General features: G+C 41.8%; 1 protein-coding gene and 1 long non-coding RNA gene across 11 annotated transcripts in view; both read left to right on the forward strand.

The window, feature by feature from the left end:
* Window positions 1-5,418, forward strand: part of RBMS1 (RNA binding motif single stranded interacting protein 1) — a 213,652-nt gene extending 208,234 nt beyond the window's left edge. For 7 of the 10 annotated variants that reach the window (XM_030916221.1, XM_010379101.2, XM_030916223.1 and 4 more), the window contains 3 exons: window positions 240-320; window positions 1,908-1,992; window positions 2,806-3,037. In XM_030916221.1, coding sequence (XP_030772081.1) covers window positions 240-320; window positions 1,908-1,985 — 159 coding nt within the window. In that variant the 3' untranslated portion in view covers window positions 1,986-1,992; window positions 2,806-3,037. Of the gene's footprint in view, window positions 1-239; window positions 321-1,907; window positions 1,993-2,805 lie in introns of all 10 variants that reach the window. The other 3 variants (XM_010379102.2, XM_010379104.2, XM_010379099.2) reach the window with 2 other exon arrangements.
* A 798-nt stretch (window positions 5,419-6,216) lies between these two features.
* LOC104674710 lies at window positions 6,217-19,897 on the forward strand. Its single transcript, XR_004053284.1, has 3 exons — window positions 6,217-6,417; window positions 11,227-11,359; window positions 19,568-19,897. It is a non-coding gene; the product is annotated as an uncharacterized LOC104674710 (long non-coding RNA).
* Window positions 19,898-20,514: the final 617 nt, after the last annotated feature.

Here is a 20,514-nt window from a genome sequence, read left to right on the forward strand (position 1 = left end):
TCTTCACTTTATTAGCAAATCCAAAGAAACGTGGGATTTTTAGTTTAGCAGATTCAAAAAGTAGAAAACAGTTTGCCTTCCATATGACATATTTATATGCACTATTTAAGCTTTGAGGTAGCCCATTTAAATTTCTTCTTTGAGATTTCCAAATACATTATATCCATCTCATAATTCCCGTAAGTACTCCAGATTTTTCAGTTTACCATTGCCCATTCTGATCTCATTCTTCTTTCTAGTACATGCCTGCAACATCAGCTATGCAAGGAGCCTACTTGCCACAGTATGCACACATGCAGACGACAGCGGTTCCTGTTGAGGTTGGTAGAGACCATCCAGTGACCATTCTGGCTATAAGTAGTTTCAGAAATGGGTAAATTAAACTCAGAAAAATCTACCAGATTTTCAAATATTTGGATAAAGAATTGCGTTTAGCCAGATGTGGTAGATCATGCCTGTAAGTCCAACATTTTGGAAGGCTGAGGAGGGAGGATTGCTTGTGGTCAGGAGTTAGAGACCAGCCTGGGCAACACAGTGAGATCCCATCTCTACAAAAAATAAAATTGTTTTAAAATTGGCCAGACATGGTGGCATGGACCTGTAGTCCCAGCTACTCAGGAGTATGAGGCAGAAAGAAACCTTGAGCCTTGGAGTTTGCGACTGCAGTGAGCTATGATCATGACAAATTAGGGTAACAACATCCAGGCCACACCTCTAAGACTCCCAGAAATATTTTCTAAGCTTATAGTGTCTTTCATACGCATCGGAGGTTCTGTCTTGTCTCTTATAAAACGATACTACAGACAAATTAAGATAAATCTGGAGTTTGCAGTCCCAGTACTAAAGATCATATCCATGATAATTAATAATGATGAAAAGAAATCAGTTGTAGTTAAGATACTTAGTGGAAAAGAGAAAGCTGTTTTGAAACTGCTCCAGGGATGAAGAAGAAACCATACCTGTTTTTACAGAGGCTGTTAGTATGGCTAGATAACTGTTCTTGTTATGGAAGATACTGATATGGAAGAAAGAAGTCTAGCATTTAAATTACGGTTAAAGAGAAAAACGTAGCATTTTCCTGCTAAATATCCTTAAAATTTCAAGGAAATGTATCAATCGAGTTGATCTTGCCCATTAGGCAGATCCCAAAGGTTCCAATTCCAGGAAAGGATCGTACGACTCTGGCCTGTTGGTGGAGGTGGTGGTGGTGGTAGTGGTGATAGTAGTAGCAGTAGTAGCAGTAGTAGTATAGTAGCAGTAGTTGTTGGAGGTGGTGGTAGTAGTATTTTACTTCTGTTTGTGCAGTTACTGACAACCACAATTACCAGAGCCTACAATTCCTTATCTTCAGTCTGAAACTCAAAAAGAAAGCTGAAAATAAAAATTATCTTTCTAACTACTTTAGCATAAAACCTGACCTATCACAAAACCCAACTTGAACTGAGATGAGACAAAATCTTGATCCCACTTAACTGTGCTGCTTCATTCATGGCTTCCAGTGTAGAACTATTACTATGTTTGCTTATGAGGTGCTGCCCTAGACCCTACTGGAGGCATTATATGATATACAGCATATGCATACCACATTTCAGATTATAAAATCTGAAAATACTGAATTCCAAATCACATCTGTCCCCAGGGGATAAAAGGGTAAGAGATTTGTTTGATACACTGTAGCTTGATAAAAATAGGAAAGTCATAAACATTTGGATGGGAGGTGTTTTGGGTCTATTAGACATGCCAGCTGCTTAGGGAAATGATGAACCTTGAAAGCTCTGCATGACGTGAAGAAATTTACTTTAAAGAGTAACTGGTTTTAAGGGACTGTTGGATTCAGTCAGACCTAAGTAGCAGAACTGAGGTTTTTTCACTAACGTGTCTCATCCATTCTGCTTTGTTTGTTGTAGGAGGCAAGTGGTCAACAGCAGGTGGCTGTGGAGACATCTAATGACCATTCTCCATATACCTTTCAACCCAATAAGTAACTGTGAGGTATGAGGGAAGGGTCTCTGTAACTGGGGGGCTCAAGCTATGGGGCTTTTTTTTAAATCAAAATGGTGATTGAGATAACTCAGATTTTATCATGCTGCTTTAATCATGGCCCAGGCATCCAGTCTTGTTGAAATATTACAATGAGTGATTTTATGAATTTAAGATTAATCATTTTGTCTAAAAAGAATGCTTTATACTGAAGCCAAATGTATAACTACTCTCCCCACTAAAAAGAAAAAAATAAAAATCTGTAACATCAGAGAACACCAAGTACCAAAATTGTCCTATAATACAGTATCCTATATTACTTTAATACTCAGAAACCAGAGGACCCATAGCATAAGATGTTGCTTAATCTAGCATTACAAGTTTAGCAACATCTTGATTATGAATTTAGATAAATGTCAATATCCTTAGATTGAAAGATTGTATTTCCAGCTCTCACTTGAACCACAGATTTCAAAACTTTTCACTTTACCATGCAGACTGTAATAAAACAGCTGTGTAGAACTTAGAATACCCTGGTTTCTGGATTGCCCTGGTGATAATAGTATTTTTGATTTCATAAAGTCACTCTTTAGAAACCCACATGAATTTGGCTCTAAATTAAATAAAGTATTTTGCAAGTCCTGGATGTGACAGGCATTGAAAGTAACCATCAGTTCCAGAGTTTGCATGTTTCAGTCTACCACCAGTGAGGAGCATAGCCTTTTTCAAACACGTATCTCTTTAAAACAAGAAACAGATTACAAAGCTCTGTAGTGTATCACACCAAATCTACAAAAGCATTTGTCTTTTATTTTTCTCTTCCAGATGTATAGAAAGGTGTTCTTACATGAAGAAGGGTGTGAAGGCTGAACAATCATGGATTTTTCTGATCAATTGTGCTTTAGGAAATTATTGACAGTTTTGCACAGGTTCTTGAAAACGTTATTTATAATGAAATCAACTAAAACTATTTTTGCTATAAGTTCTATAAGGTGCATAAAACCCTTAAATTCATCTAGTAGCTGTTCCCCCGAACAGGTTTATTTTAGTAAAAAAACAAAAACAAAAAACAAAAACAAAAGATTTTTATCAAATGTTATGATGCAAAAAAAAAAAAAAAAGAAAAAAGAAAAAAAAAAGGAAACTTCAATTTTCTGGGTATGCACAAAGACCATGAAGACTTATCCAAGTGCATGACCGGATTTTTGTGGTTTTGTTCATTTTGTGTTTAATTTGTGTTTTTTTTTTCCAGCTGTATGAAATGGGCTTTCTGAAGTTTAAATAGTCCGACTTCACCCATGGTGTTCTGTGCTTGCAGTGCGAGTGTTGCTGTAATTCAGTGTTGCCGTCAGTGTCTCTTTTCTTAGCTTTCTGTCTTTCTTTCAACGTAGTGTGAAGTGTCTTATCCTTTTCTATGAATTCCAATTTGCCTTAACTCTTTTGATGCTGTAGCTGTTTCAGTAAAAGTTAGTTCAAACTAATGATGTAGAATGCTTTGACCAAATGAGCTGGTCTGTTATGCCTTGTAAAACAGCAGCATAGGGCTTTTAAAAGGTAGTCAATAAAAGTTGCTGAAATTTTGGCTTTTTTAAATATGTAGTAGGTGTTTTTAATGATTTTTCACATAATGTGTAAGGTAGTGAAATGCAAGAAGGGAAAAATGTTTTGTGTGAAACACATTTTCTGACTGGGGAACTTTTATTAGGGTAAATTGTTTGTAAGGCTGTACGCCAACAGTTTCCTCTGATAGTTTGACTGATTTAGGATATCTGCTGTATGATGCAATGTAAAGTCTTTTTTGCCTTTTTTCAGGAAAAAAAAAACTAACTTGATGTACTAGATTTAGTGTAGGTAGTGTTGGGGTTGGGGATGGGGGTGGGGGAGGGGAGTCACTGAATGTTTTGTCCTTCCTTTATACTAATGATAGTGCTTTAGAATGAGAATTATGCCTGAAATCTGGCAAACCGAAACATGTTGCTATTGCAACCAAGTGGCAAAAGCTAAAAGTAAGGATTTATCTTCAAACATAAGCTGAGATACGAATAGAAGCAAAACGATTGGCTACTAGCTCTCTCTCTCTCTCTCTATTAGGTAAATTTGAAAAATAAAAATGACTTGGCACTTTTAAAGGTAACTTCACCAAAGACCGAAGAGCCAGTAACCAGTAGCTCCAACTTGTCTCAGCATCACATCTTCTGTGCTCTTTATTTTTGCCGGACCAGTTTGCGGTTAGGAGAATGTGCCTTTTTTGTACCTTTGCATTTAGGTTTTATAATTTTAATTGATGTATGGACACACACAAACAAAAAAGCATGAAGGAAGATTTGGATCCAAGCAGTGCCACACTTTACGTCATCACTACAAGTGTTCAAGTGTAAAGAAAACCAATTTTGAAACTATGAAATTCCTGATTCATAAATACACAGTTATTTCTACTTTAGTACATATAAGATAATTCACTGTTATTAAAGCTCTTTTATTAAGGCAATTGCATATGTTTTAAAAGCAATGGTAAATTAAGTTGTCTTCCAAAACTGTGTACTTGTCTGGTCAGCTGTGTATGATCAGTTATCTACCTCAGAGTCTATTTTCTTTTGTGCTGGGACAGGTTGCTGGCCCTCCCTGTTTCCACAGACCAAATCCTCCTAGCTCAGGAGCTAGGGCTAAGCAGTTGTTTCTTTCAAGTATTTTTTAGTTCTTAAATTTTATGCTTGTATTTGATGATAGATGTCAGTGACATTTCATAGTTTCAAAAGTCCTTGCTGCTCTGAGAAGTGTAGATTCTAGTGAAAATTACATAGTCATAAGAGAAATGTGTTTTTGTTTTTGTTTTTGTTTCATTTTTTTAAAGTTGTGGTATTATTGGTTCTATGCTCCCTGGAATATTACTGCTTTGTGGAAGTCCAGACTGAACGCAGCACCCTCTGTGTACCTAGTACAGTTATAAACCTGGGTCTCTCACTACTTGATATTTTTGCATTAGTTAAGACAGAAATTTGATAGCTCGGTTAGAGGGGAGGGGAAATCTGCTGCTAGAAACGTCTGAACTAAGTGCCATACTCGTCTGGGTAAGATTTGGGAAACATAACCTCTGTACATAAAAAAAAGATCAGTTAAACATCACATAGTAGACAGCCATTAAATTATAAAAAAAATTAATTTATGAAGAAAGACCTTTTGTACAGATTGAAAAAAAAAGATTTTCATAGAGATATCTATATGATCAAGAGAGTTAATTTTTTATTTTTGTTTTACTAGTGCCACAGACTTGCCAGTGGTAACTTATTTGTCCGGTTCAAGATAACTCTGTAGTTTTCTTTCCTAGGACTTGTTGTTAAACGCCAAAAGACATTTTTGAACTGTACATTTGATCAGATTGTTAGCTTTTCTGTTTTATTTCTTTTGAGAACCTTTGAATAAAAAACATCTGAAATTTTATTTTTCTTGTCAATTTTTTTAAGTAGATTAAGTATATCAGAACTTCGTTTCATTTCTGATCTCTTTCTTCAGCTCAGTAGATTGGTTTGAAAGTGAGTTGAAAGTTATGTCAGATTCAATATATCCTCAAAATACATTTCCTTGAAAAGAATTGGAAAAACCATTCCAACCCCCTTTTGCTGGTTATTTAAATCTGTGTAATGACCAGAGACGTCAACCGTCAACTCAGCACGTCAATGGTCGGCCCGGCAAATATCCAGCCCAAAATACACCTCTAGTGGTCTGTTCTTAAAGACCAAAGAACCAGACCCGTTTTCTTCCTCCTTTCTTGCTGCTACCCCTCAACTATTTCATTGCTTGTCAGTGCTCAGCAAAGAAGACTGCCTAGCAGCAGCCCTCCCACCTGTGGTAAGGAAGCATGTGGGCGAGAACCCCCCCCCCATGATCTTATCTATGCGTTTATGACCAGCGTCCTCTTTCAGAGCTACCTGTTCAGCTGTTCCCGATTGGAGGCTCCCATGCAGCATTCACAGAGGAGGGAGAACTCCTCTTTGCCTCACTTGACTGCTTTAGAGGAGGCACTTAACATGCAAAATAGGCTCCTTCTGCCCAAAGTGGAGTAAATGTTTTAGTGTGGTGGTTCAGTATTTATTACCTGGCATCCAGTGGCTCTGTCATGGTGATAAAAAGAGTGGACAAGGAAAACATGCAGTCCGCTCCATTTCTGGGTGCCTCCCCTGCCGTCTGGATGGTGTGTGGGGTGAGTTAGATAAGGGAGGGGTCAGCACTTCACTTGCCGGAGCCAAGAAAGCGCTGGTACTTGATGGCTGTTTGAGAGAAGGAAACATTTCTCTGATGCTAACTGGTGCTTCTGAGAGCAAGATGTCAGGGAGGAGAGAAGCATGGCCTCTTGAGACAAACCCAGCTGCTAAGAATGTAAGCTCTGGTCTCACTTTGCGTTCCAGCCACACACCTAAGTGGCCCTTCCTATGACCAAAGGTAAGAAAGAAATGGAATTCAGGCTGCTGGGCACCTTCAATTTTGTTCACCTTATTTTTGTAGCTTCTCGCCGCTGAAGCCCGCGGCCCTCCATCTGGCTGTGTGACCTACTGAAAGTGGTAAACACACTCAGGAGCACCAATCCACGGAAAAGGGAGGATCGAGCCAGCGATGGTGGTTCACAGTTACAGCTCCTATACAACTAGAGGGGTTGTGGCACTTTTGGGGATAAACCCCACCTAGCTGAAAGCTCTAGGGACTGAAGTGGAATTCTGGGGTTCGAAGAAAGAGGGTGTGGCTGATGCTCTGTGGTCTACGTATTTCCCCCCCTGTAGTGGCTGGGATGAGGAAAGCCAGGGAGTGGAGGGGGAAGCCCCGTTTTTCACCCCACTGCCACACCTTTCATGGCCAGTGGCTCTAGGTTTGTCTGCTGGAGCTTAAATCCCACAAATACTGATTTAACATTCAGTAGGAAAAAAGCAGTGCCTCCCAGCCTGAGCCAGGGCTCAATGAATGTTAAGATATGACTGATTATATCCTCATTCCATTAGGGTAGCCAAAAAGGAAAAGAGCCAGCGCCATTGGGACAAAGGTCACCGACCTCTCAACCGCCCTGCCGCTTCCACAAAAAGCCTGAGATGTCAAGTAGCTGGGGGAGGGAGAAGAGCCGGGAGCTCAGTGTTTGAGGAAGGCCAGGCAGTCTCGGCCCCTCGAATAGCAACGCGATGAGCTCAGCCCCCTCAGTCCAGGCCGAGAGCCAGATGGCGGTCACGTGGCCGCGGGGCGCCCCGGGTGCAGGGTCCTCGGCACAGCTGAGGGGTGCGCGCCGAGCTCCGCCGGGCGAAGGAATTCCAGCCCCGCGAAATGGCTCCAGAGAGTCTCCGGTGACTCGCTCGGGGGCTGCGGAGGGCAAGAGAGTGTGTGCGCTTGAGCCGCTAGAGGGAGGGCGTTTTGTTTCTCAGCGGTCAGACGCGAGCTCTGCAGGCCGGAAACCCAGACCCGCGGCAGCCGACATCGGGAAGTCCCTGAGCTGAGGTTTAGCCTCTCGGGGCACAGAGACTGGGTGACAGGGGTCTTGAATTTGGGGTTCCTCTTCAGACTGGAGCGCAGGCTATTGCCTGTGCTGGCAGCGCCTTCATTGTGAGCTTTGTTGGTCAGATGAGGAGTGACTGAAATGTGACTTTGAAGGTTCAGGGAAGCTGGGGGCGGCTAGGGAGGAAACCACGCGCCTACCCAGACCACGTGACTCGGCACGAGCAAGAGATGGCAGGTCTCTGGGCTGCTCAGAATTGAAAACGTGGCTTTGAATTAAGTAATACGATGTTTTTATGCGACTCTGAGAGACTTAAGATTTGATTTAGGCTATTCCAGTGCTCACACAAGACCCAGACCATAAACCAGACTGCAGGGATTTCCTATCCTCTAGTATCCTTGAAGCCACCCGCCCTACTTGAACACTTTCGAGGACCAGGTACTGCCTGCCTCACAAGGCATCAGGTATCTTTAGGGAACAGCTCTCAAACTTATTTGCAGAGGAGTCCAAATTGTGACTTTGAAATTCCCAGTTACTGGCCCTAGTGCTGCCAACCAGGATGCCACAGAGTCAGTCATACTTCAAGTGTGGAAACGTGACTCCGTGTCTCTGCTCTTCTCTGGGTTGAGCATTCCTTCCAGCTTTAACTCTTCCTCGTCAGCCCTGGTCACTCCACATCATCAACCCCTTCCAGATGTACCACAGTTGACTCAGGATAAAACCCAAAACCGGAGGGAGAACTTGGGGCTTCACCTGTCTCCCCTGCCCTGCTGGATCTTGCTATTACAGATGAAATGGTTTCCTTTTTGACTTCTCAGACATACCACAATTCTTACAACTTGTAGCCAGTGAAAATCCCTACGTTGCTTTATTTTTTAAATGACAGTGGTTATGCTAAAGACATGCAAGATAATATGAAGTCATTTTAAAATGAAGATATTTTAATGACATGGAAAATGCTTAGGATATAACATGAATAAAAAGTGTTAGGAACAGAACTGTAGATACAGTATGATCAAAAGTATGAAATAAGTATAAAACCCAAGGAGAGGCTGGGCACAGTGGCTTATACCTGTAATCTCAACACTGGGAAGCCAAGGCCAGAGGATTGAGTGAGGTCACGAGTTTGAGACGAGCCTGGACAATGTAGCAAGACTCACCTCTACAAGAAAATTTTAAAAATTAGCCTGGCGTGGTGGCACACACTTGTAGTCCTAGCCACTTGGGAGGCTCAGACAGGATTGCTTGAGCCCAGGAGTTTGAGGTTGCAGTGGCTGCTGTATTCACGCCACTACACTGTAACCTAGGTGATAGAGAGATAGAATGTCTCAAAAGTAAATAACCAGGAGAAAGCACTGCAAAATGCTTATCAAGTGAGAGGATTATAGAAAGTTTGCATTTTCTCATTTATACTTCCCTGAATAATTTTTCCAGTTTTCAACAATGAAAACATTTTATGATCAAGAAAAAAAATTCTTAAAGAATGTTGTCACATTATCCTGAAATTATGCAAGTCGCTATGCTCATATTCCAACTAAACACATTTGATCGATTTTTGTTGTTGTTTAAAAGATAACTGCCCCAAGCATTGGCAGACACAAAGATGATGTGATGTGGTCCCAGTCCTCAAGGGACAATCTTAGAGACACAAGTCTATAAGTGACAATATTATAAGGAGAAGTAAGAAAAGATCTAAATAAAGAGCTGTGGGAGTTCTGTGAGGGGGTGAAGATAATGAAAACATCTCTCCTGAGATTCTCAGTATTTCCACATTTCCAACCAGTTCCTTTTTTACTGATCAGAATTCACTTGAGAGCAGCCATTTTCCTCACCGGTTCCTCTACCTTCTGAGAGATGAAATTGTCAGGCAGACAGACAAAGTCTTTTATAGTTCTGCCCTTGCCAGAATGAGACTTGGAGCAGATGTCCAAAGAGTTGACATTGCTGTCACTTCTCCTCTGAAAATACTGGAGTGTGTAAGAAGAAAGAACTGTCTTGAAAAAAAAAAAAAAAATCAAGCAGGGTGTCGGATACTTTCCAAGTAATGTCATTTTGACTTCTTTTACCCTTGGTCACATGTTCTCCACACATCAGATTATGGATTTGCAAACACCTGTATCATTTTCCCATGTCCTCCATATATCTTGAGAACTATTTGTTATTTTCTTCAGGGAAGCCTAGGCAGGAATCCCATTTTATCCACTTTGTAATTCATGTCTTTGACACATGTTCAAGACCATAAATATTGTTCCTGGCCTCCTAGCCAGGAACAATAATTTTTCCTAAGAAATACAGGAAGGAACTTGCATTACTGTTGTTTTCTCCCTAACATTTAGTTCAATTTTATTGAGAAGATTTTGTATCCTTCAACTTAATTCTTCCAATGATCTGGAGTTTTTTGTTTTGTTTGGTTTTACAAACCTGTATTTTACCAAGATTTGAGTGCAACTGTATAGGAAACACAATTAATTAGAAATGTAGAAATCTGGACTTGATAAATTAACAGGAAAGAGACATAAGGAATACACAGAATGTAGCTCTATAGGCCAAAAGTTCTCCACCATCACTACAGTTAAACTTAAATAATTATGTTTCCTGGCAGCCAAGGTGAAAAGGGAGAAAAGAACATGCACCTGTAGCTCTTACTGTCAAAAAGAATAAAGCCTGCCAGATTTTCTGGAGAAAGATAGTGTTTCCTAGCTTTGTACAGGGGCTGCTGCAAGGGGTACTGGGTGGTGTCCACCACATTTCTCCACTACAATGACAATTTCCCAAGCCTGTTTCAGATAGGACCCATTCATAAAAATCAAGGGCAGCACAGCAAGGCACCATTTCATGATAGTGCTTCTGGTAGGCTATAGACTCATAATAGGTATTCTGAGTCTTGTCACATGTTCTTAAGTGATATACCTCATCCCTCTCACAGAGCCCATTGCAATGACTCTGAAGGGCAAAACAGCTCTGCAACAGCAAAACCCCATATCCTCCTTTTATTTCCACATTTGGCCCTTCACATGGGAGAAGAGATGCAAGCCACGAGTCCTGCCACTTACTTAGCACTTCATGTTATACCTAAGACACCAACCAGTTTCTTCCATTCCACCCAAAGCAGCAGCTCAGAAGTGAGTCACTGAGCTGGCTGATTTGGGCAGTCGCCACCTCCTCTGGTCAGTGAGTCGGGAGGTAGGATGATGACCCTTTCCATTACCTAATACTGCAGCCTTCCTAGGGCTCTCACAAATCATAGTGCTTTTTTATTCTGCCATCAAAGGACCCTTGAGAGCCGAGGAATGAGAACAGAGAGCCCCAGGGATGCAAGGCAGAGATAGCCCACCATAAATATAAAATTTCTGAAAATTCTCATGCTTTGTTCTAAATTAAAGGGAATTTTGTTTACCTCATAATGTCTATTTTTCCCAAAAGTGGGTATGCCATTTGATTAAATATTTTTAAATTTGGAAACACAGAAGTTGCAAGTACAATATAAAGAACTTGTATCCTAATTTACCTGAGAGCAGATGACAGAACAAATGCTCCCTTACCCGCTAAAAACAAGGACATTCTCTTACATGACCACAACACAACCATCAAAACAACACGGACTCATTACTACCAACTAAACCTCAGACCCCAGTCAAGTTTCAGCAATTATTCCAGTAATGTTCTTTATTGCAAAAAGATCCAATTCAAAATCACACATGAATTATGTCTCTTAAGTTTCTCTCAGTCTGAAATAGCTCTTCGGTCTTTCTTTGACTTTCATGACTTTGACGCAGTTGAAGATTATGGGCCTGTGATTTTGCAGAGTGTCTCAGATTGGTTTGTTTGAAGTGTCTGCATGGCAGAAACTTTTTGGCAGGAATATCAACAAAGTGAAGCTGTGTTCTCCTTACTGCACCCCATCAGGAGGTGAGTGATTCCACTGTTTCTTTACCTATGATGCTCTCTTTGATCACTTAATTAAGGTGGTGTCTGCCAGGCATCTCCACTATAAAGTTACCTTTCACACTTTGCAGTTAATAAGTATTTTGTGAGGAAGTGCTTTGAAACCATGGAAATACCCCAAATGTCCTGAAACTTTTAATTTATTCATTTACTTTATATGAGTATGGACTCAGAATTTCCTGTTTTACTTAATGGATTCTAATTGCTTGCAGTCATTACTTGTGATGTTCAAATTATCCCTAGTTAGGCCCGGTGGAGCCCTGCAAGCCTACCTCTGTTTTTTAGACATGTCCCTGTCATTCTTTAAGCATCGCCTTGCCTACTGGCACCACAAGATGTTTCAGGCTTATTTTGTTTTTTTGTTTGTTTGTTTGTTTGTTTGTTTGTTTTTTGAAACAGAGTCTCGCTTTGTCACCCAGGCTGGAGTGCAGTGGCATGATCTCAGTTCGCTGCAATCTCTGCCTCCTGGGTTCAAGCAATTCTCATGCCTCAGCCTCCTGAGTAGCTGGGATTACAGGCGTGCGCCACTAAGCCCAGCTAATTTTTGTGTTTTTTGTAGACACGGGGTTTTGCCGTGTTGACCAGGCTGGTCCTCAAGTGATCCACCCGCCTTGGCCTCCCAAAGTGCTAGGATTACAGGCATAAGTCACCACGCCCGGTCAGCCCTAGTTTCTTTTGATGGAGAATGACATTTAGAAGCTAAGGTTTAGGTACTAGGTATACTCTTTGCTACTTGCATGTCACTGTTCCCAAGCCTTTTCAGTAGACAGGGTTAGGGAGTGTATGTGTGTGTATGTGCATGTGTATGTCCACACACATATTTATACCTTGTCTGTAAATATTGGAAAGCATGAATTTTCAACCACAGGTTTCATTTTCCCTTTCCTTTTTTTTCTTTCTTGGAGACAGAGTCTTGGCTTGAGTACAGTGGTGCCATTATGTAGCTCACTGCAGCCTCAACCTCCTGGGCTCAACCAATCCTCTCACCTCAGCCTCTCAAGTAGCTAGGACTACAGGCACACACCACCACACCCAGCTAATTTATTTTTTAATTTTCAGAGAGAGGATCTGACTATGTTGTCCAGGCTAATCTCAAACTCTTAGACTCAAGCAGTCTTCCTGCCTCGGCTTCCCAAAATGCTGGGTTTGCCACTGTGACTGGCCCCTTCCCATTTTTGTAATTATTTTCTGATGGTAAGAAGCCTGGCTCCCAGTATCTTTGATCTACTTACTAATATGGTTTGGCTCTGTGTCCCCACCCAAATCTCATGTTGAATTGTGATCTCCAGTGTTGGGAGAGGGACCTGGTGGAAAGTGATTAGATCATAGGGGTGGGCTTCTCCCTTGCTGGTGTCATGATAGTGAGTGAGTTTTCACAAGATCTGGTTGTGTAAAGGTGTGTAGCATTTCCCCCTTAGCTCTTTCCCCTGTCACCATGTGAAGATATGCTTGCTTCTGCTTTGCCTTCTGCCATGACTGTAAGTTTCCCGAGGCCTCCCTACCAGGCCTTTTGTACAGCCTGCATGCAGAACCGTAAGTCTATTAAAACTCTTTTCTTTATAAACTACCCAGTCTTAGGTAGTTCTTTATACCAATGTGAGAACTGACTAATACACTTACCCATTGCTCAATCCCCCTGTGTGCAACCAATCTCCCATTGCTAGCACCACCCACTTTGCCATGCAAATGCCTTAGCCCAGCTCACCCTGCTCAGGCTCTGATACCTTGCTCTGTGTGGGAGTTTGGAGGTGGTGAGCAAGTTGGTTCTCCTCCTACTCTTTGCCCAGAAGCAAAAGAGAACCACATATTAAAGAAGAGAGGTAATTCTGCCATAAGAGAGCAAGTACTCTCCACAAGAAGGGACATTTTGTGATGCCATAAATTTGTCCCATGAAGTCTGCTTATGTCTCACTGTCATATGGAATGTGCTAAAAGTTCGAAACAGTTGAAGAGCAGGAAGGGTGTGGAAGTGGAAAATCCTAAAAAAAAAATATAAAGAGAAGTAATGAGAGGGTGACATAAAGGAGAGAAAGGAAGTAGAAAGAAAGACTTAGTAAGATAAGTGAGAAAATAATATAAGTAAGAGAAAGTAAAAAGTGTAGGAGAAAAAGAAGATAAAATGAACGATTGATTAACATCCTCTTTCCAAAGCTGTTCCCTGAAGGCCTAGTAAATCGGCTGGTAATAGGCTTGTAAGATACAATCTCTCAGCCAGCAACTTTGGCATGTATTAAATTAAGGAAACAGCAATGTTTCTACGATGTCAGCAGTGAGTTACTATCTTTGAGGCCACAAATCCAGTTTTCCACAGAAACTCAAATGCAGCAGCCTCTGGATCTTCCCAGGTATTTTTCAAGTGCCTCCCAAGAAAATCGCTTCACAGAGCACAGGGACTCATCCTCACCAGTTGAACCATCTCATTAACCGTGAGTTAATTCTGAAATTTCTAAAATAAATGCTTTTGAGTTTTTGAGAATGAAAAGAGCTTCAACCTTCTGTGGTCATGAGGAAGTGTGAATTCCCCAATCTAATTCATCTCATCTGTTTCGTCCTCCAGTTGGCCCTCTGCACCATTGATCGGTGCTGCCAACCCCATTTGTCTCCATGTGCCCACCTTCCATTCCACCTCATCTTACTGCAATCTAGTATCTGCCACAAGCTCTTCATGCATGGAGGGTCAGAATCCTGTTCTCAAGTAAAAGAATCCTTATCTAATGACCTCTTTGCTGCATCTGTCATTTAAAAAACAGTAGGAAGAGCCCATGGGTTAGAGGATGAGTATTGGCAAAGACCAGCAGAGAGCCTGAGGAATGCAGCTGAGAGGGGGCTAGTCCTCATGGGCAGGGGGGAGCTAGGCTTAGGGTAGCAGGGATATAAGTGGCTTCCCATGTGTAGTTGTATTGGCTTTGTGGATACTGCAAAAGAGCTCCCCTCCTTTCTCCTAAAAAGAGGAAACTAGGTTTGGCTAAGCAAGGATGCAGTTCATGGTTACAGGGCCTCTGGTGCATTGAGTGTTGTTCCAGTGGCTTCAAAAGACAGCCATGGCAACTGGGGAACCAACCATGCTGCTCCAGGGCCTGCCATGTGCTCACCATCTACCCCAGTCCCCTGGGTCTCTGCGACTCTCCCTTTCCTGATCTGGCAGTGACTATCATGGGTCTCTCAGAGTCTTGGCCCTTCAAGCCTGAAGAATAGCTTTAATGGCCCAATGTTGCCACTGCCTGAGTGAGGTGGTGGAATGTTCTCCTCATTCACACCTCATCACAGAACCAGAGAGGGTGGGGCAGATGGAAGGAGTGCATCTGGGTATTATTCTGAAGCTGAGGCTTCATAAGGGAGTGCCCATATGTCTCCCTCCTCCACTGTACTGAGAATGGGGATCACACCTTTGTCTTCACTGGGTCCTTTCCTTTCCCCAGCCCCACTCCTAGTGCCTCACACACATGGATACCTAACCTGCCACTTACTCAAACTGCAGCTTTAGATCAATTGGGAATGAAGGAGGCATACTATTCTTAGAAGTCTTTACTGCCATCTGCTAGAAAATTGTCAGAAAGCCCGTACAAATGTACAATGACTATGTGAATGGCGCCCCCATAGTTGTGCAGTGTGTAGCTTTCTCACCGCAAGCTGCAGTCTGTTCGATGGATGAAAAAAAATTCAATGCTTATAGCCAATGCTTATATTCATTTTTGCTAATAATTCTAAACTCTCAAAATGGGGTTCCCAGAAGTGCTAAAAAGGAACAATGATCTAAATTAACATTAATTACTCCCTTTAGGTGGAAGATACACCAAATATTTAAGTTCAGATCAGCCAGAAACTGCCAGCACAAGGGGCTTGAATGATTTAATAAAACAGCCAGTGATAGATGTGAATGTTTTCATGGCTTAATGATTTTTTTTTTTCCATGTGGAACTAGGAGGCTGGCAGTTTGCAGGCTATAGCAGGCACAACATCAAAATTTGTCCTCAAGTTGTTCCTGCTAGGGGCTGGAAAGAGAGGACTGGCAGGGTGTGGGCCATCCAGCTGAGCCCATGGTAAGGGGCGCTGACAGGGTCATACAGTGCGTGTTTGGCTGAGTAGGGTGAACAGGTTGCTCACCGAAAGCTGTGTACCAGAAAGACTGCTTGGTCCAACAGAAGGCAATGTTTTCTCATTTGTCTGCCCATAGGGGATGCCTTTTTCTAATTCTCACGAAGACTAGCACCATACAAGAGATTCAAATTGTCACTGCAATGCTGAGCCTAGTAACAGCAGTTCCCTGAAATTAGCATCTCTTGTGCGATCCACAAAACCAAACACCCTGGCTCTTTCTTTCCCTCTTTCTACATGAAATCATTCATAAGCCTGTCATGAAATCTCTGTCTTCTAAGTTCAGCTCAGTGACTTTGTGAGCTGGAAACTCTCTGTTCCTGCAGATTACTCTTTTCTGCTGTCTATATCTCAAGAGACTGACCTTCAAGGGTGGCATTAAACAAGCTTACTTGCCTCTGACTTCCATCTGGTTTGGCCAATGAGAGATGCTGGCAGACCAGTAGGCTGCCAGGTGGGCTGGAGCAAAGACTGATTAATGCTTCCTCCCGGTGGGCCACAGGTTGGCAGTGTCCATGTCATGGGCTGAATTAAGTCCCCCCAAATTAATATGTTCAATTCCTAACCCCCAGTACTTCATAATGTAACTGTATTTAAAGATGGGACCTTAAAGGAGGTAATTAAGTTAAAATGAGATCATTAGATGGGACCCTAATCTAATATGACCAGTGGCCTTATAAAAAGAGGAAATTTGGACACAGGTGTGGACACAGAGGGAAGATCATGTGAAGACTGGAAGAAGAGAGGCCTTAGAAGAAACCAACCCTGCCAGCACCTGTATCTTGGACTTGTGAGAACATAGATCTCTGTTGCTTAAGTTATCACATCTGTGCTATTCTGTTATGGTACCTGAACAAACTAATACAATCCCTCTACCAAAGTCACAGCTGCAGTCCGTGCCCCCACTCCTAGAGCTCCAGTTCTCTCCTTGGGCTTGGATCATGGCATCCTCTCCTTACCCCTTCAGGCTTAGAAGAAAGCAGGAAGGGTCCCTGCTACTGCTTCCCTACCACTGCTGGTTCCTCTGAACTGTGCACATGCCTTTGTAACTGCCTTTATTCAACTCTTCTTCAGTTACCCCACTCCAGTGCACTGGGTATTACTTGCAGGAACCTAGATGGATCCACTTGTTCCCCTCACTATTTGCCTGAGCTATTCCTAAAAGGTAATCCCACCTAGTAGAAATAAACCAAAATGGCTTATCAGGTGAGCCCCCTTCTGTCACATTACTGTGTAAAAAGTATTTTCTAAGATTTCCATGGTGGCAAGAAGCTGCCGGAATATGCAACCTAACAGCTCTGCAAAAATGAAGGTACTGAATTGTAACCAATGAATGAGAAACTGACTGCTTTGACAAACAAACAAACAAAAAGTATGCTATGGAGAGGACACTTTGAAGGTGAATATTTAGAATTGTTTCCACCATTGAGAAATGTTGGTTCTGAAAACAGTGTTACCGTTATTAAAAATTCTGATATGTGCATGCGCTGAAAACTGAGAAATGGAATTTTTCTACATTATTTTAAAATATTTTAAATGCAGGCTGGGCACATTAGCTCACACCTGTTATCCTAGCATTTTGGGAGGCCAAGGTGGGAGAATCACTTGAGTCCAGGAGTTCAAGACCAGCCTGGGCAATAAAGTGAGACCCGGACTCTATAAAAAATTTTTAATTTAGCTGAACATGGTGGTGCTTGCCTGTAGTCACAGCTACTTGGGAGGCTGAAGTGGCAGAATTGCTTGACCCCAGGTGGTCGAGGCTGCAATGAACTATGATCGTATCACTGCACTCCAGTCTGGTGACACAGCAATATCATCTCTTATACAAACAAACAAAAAACCTTTTAAATGTACAATTTCAGAGAGCTTTGGACATATCTTTATGTCCAAAAAAATGGGTGGAAATCAATATATTAAAAGAATATCTCCACTCCCATGTTTATTGCAGCCCTATTCACAATAGCCAAGATATGGGTTCAACTTAAGGGTCCATTAATGGATGAATGGATAAAGAAAATGTAGCATATATATACAATGGAATATTATTCAGCCATAAAAAAGAATAAAATTCTGTCATTTGCAGCAACATGGATAGAACTGGAGGCCATTATGTTAAGTGAAATAAGCCAAGCACAGACAGACAGATAGCACATGTTCTCACTCATGTGGGAGCTAAAAAAGTGGATGATTTCCAGAGACCAGGAAAGACAGGGAAGAGGGAGAGATGAAAGGGAAAACAAGAATATAAATGTGTTTATTACCACTGAACTGTACACTTAAAAATGGTAAAGATGGTAAATTTTAAATGTCTATTTTGCCTCAATAAAAATAAAGTGTAAAAAAACTGAGAAGTAGGGTTTTTCTAAATTATTTTAAAATCTTTCAAATGTACAATTTTAGAGAACACTGAATATATCTTTATATATGTATATGTCTCTACATATCTATGTAAAAATGGTGCATCAATCAGATTTCTTTGCCTTCTGACTTTCTCTGGGTTTGGTCAATGGGAAGCACTTTGATTAGAATATAAGAACTATTGATTGACCCAAGGCAGATGAAAATGTATTGGTAAACTTTCAACAGACCTTTTGCATAGCTGGTGGATGTGGGTGAAAAAGTGAGTCTAACTTAGCAATTACAGCCAATAATGCCCTTCTTGCATTATCTCTGTAGTATTGTTTTAGCCATGAGAATCACTAAGGCCAGGTATCAAAATAGACTGATCTTAGAAGCAGACTTTTGAATTGTGTCACAAAGTGTTATACCAAACTTTTCAAATGAAGCATATTCAGTTCAGTTACATATAAATATAAAATGAGTATACAACCTTAATAGAAAAGCAGAAAGCCAAAGGGGTTTTGTACCGTCAAGAAAATAATATTATTTCATCTTTTCTTCATTCTTTTTCATTTTTTGTTTTTTGAGACAGAGTCTTGATGTGCCACCCAGGCTGGAGTGCAGTGGTGTGATCTCGGCTCACTACAACCTCCGCCTCCCAGGTTCAAGCAATTCTCCTGCCTCAGCCTCCCAAGTAGCTGGGATTACAGGCCTGCGCCACCACACCCAGCTAATTTTTGTATTTTTAGTAGAGATGAAGTTTCACCATGTTGGACAGGCTCGTCTCCAACTCCTGACCTCAAGTGATCCACCCGCCTCGAACTTCCAAAATGCTGGGATTATAGGCGTGAGCCACCGCCCCAAACTCTTTGCTTCATTCTTTAACATTTTCTCTTTGTCTGTTTTTACTTACTATGTTAGTTCAATAGTACATATAACATATATATAATTTACAAATAACGAGTATTGGGAATATCTGCTTAAAAACCTTTTCTGAATCCAGTGAGCCATCCAAAATGCCTGGAAACCACTGAGCATTACACCATAAGGGGCTGTAAAATAAAAAAAAAATCTGTACCCAGAATCTTAGAACTTCAGATTGACACATTCTATGTGTGTCAACGAAAGTGGGGGATGTGAAGGAGGAACTGCCAGCGCCACGCAGCTTCCCACATTAGTCAGGAGAGTATGTTCATTTAGTTGAACCACCATTTCTCAGAACATTTTGGAAATATTTGGAATGTACTCGGAGGCCTAAGGGACCACCCAGTCAAAACCCAAACGAAAGTCTTCCAAAGACAACATGGGGCAAAATGAGGGTCAGCTCCTCCCAGCTCCACATCCGGCCAGCAGTGGGCTGGCCAGGGCAGCCATCTTGTCCCACTCTGGCCTCTTCCGCGCATTCCTGACTGTCACAGGGGGCCTGAGCCTGGGCAATGAATGTTATCACTGCAGGCAATGTTTAGAGGTGACAGAGAACACTCCAGTCACGTCAGAGAGAAGAGCCATTTAGACTAGACTAGGGGGCAATATCCCTGGAGCTGAGCTCTCTCGCCTTTCCCCTAATGCCTCCAGCAAAACGAGACTCCGGTTCCAGGCGGTGCTGTGGACAATATGCTTATTTACTGCCTGACCTTTCAGGCAAATGGCTATGAAAATACTTTGGTGGTTTGGAGATAGGACTATACAGTTTTGTAGTGAAAGCTGCTTCCAAACTTCTTTCTGTTATTTTTTCAGGATTCCTCACTGATTAAAATCTGATTACAAAACAAGGGACCTAGAGAGACCTTCACTTCACTACTTCTCTACAGATGCCTCCTGCTGCTTCCAACTTTTCTCCTTTAAGGCAGGGTGAATCCAAATCATGGTCTCACCCCTGAAGGAGGCACCAAAGCAGTTTCGTTGCCCTGCAAAAAGCTTCTAGAGGAGCTCATCTGAACGCTTGAAGAAACCAACCGCCTTTGCAATTATCTAAAAGGAATTGAGTCATTTTAACAAGACATTATTTCAGCCATCCATAGTCACAATCACCTCTTTGAAAAAAAAATACTGGTGGTTTGTTGTTTTGTTTTTTTGTTTGTTTTTAATGTCCATTATGGAATGGTCTGATTAGACAATGGGATTTCATAATCTAAGGAGGTGAGCCCATCCCTAAGTTTTGCCAATCCTCATTATTCAACCTCCTGCTGTGCTCAGGGGTGGGGCTTCTACACACCAGGAAACTCCAGATAAATGGAAGCACAAACTGCTCTGCCCAAAACCACACTCTGTGGTGCCAAGGCTGGCAGATCCTGCCATTTTACAGACTATGACCTCCAAACTGGGTTTTCCTCTTTTTCATCCCTGCAAAGAATAAGAAAGCACATAGTCCCAAGTCCCTTTCTCAAGATGACCCTCCAAATGGACACCTGGAGCGATCAAACAGCCTCCGACCAAGAGGCATTGTTATTTACTCCACACACCATCCTCCAGCTTGTTGCAAAACCTGTCTGCCTTCTCACTGTGAAGGGTGACGCACGCACTTTTAATCCATTCGGCTTTTTGAAAAAATGAAGGCGAGGCCTTGATTTACTGTGGTTTGCCTACCCTACTCTATAATGCCAACAGATTATTGGGACTGGTGGCAGCCTTGTCCATCATGTTTTATGGCTGGGGCCATTCCCATCTTGGCTGGGAAGCTGAGA

Source organism: Rhinopithecus roxellana, chromosome 14 (genome assembly GCF_007565055.1).
Source record: "Rhinopithecus roxellana isolate Shanxi Qingling chromosome 14, ASM756505v1, whole genome shotgun sequence".
In the NCBI taxonomy this organism is placed as follows: Eukaryota; Metazoa; Chordata; class Mammalia; order Primates; family Cercopithecidae; genus Rhinopithecus; species Rhinopithecus roxellana.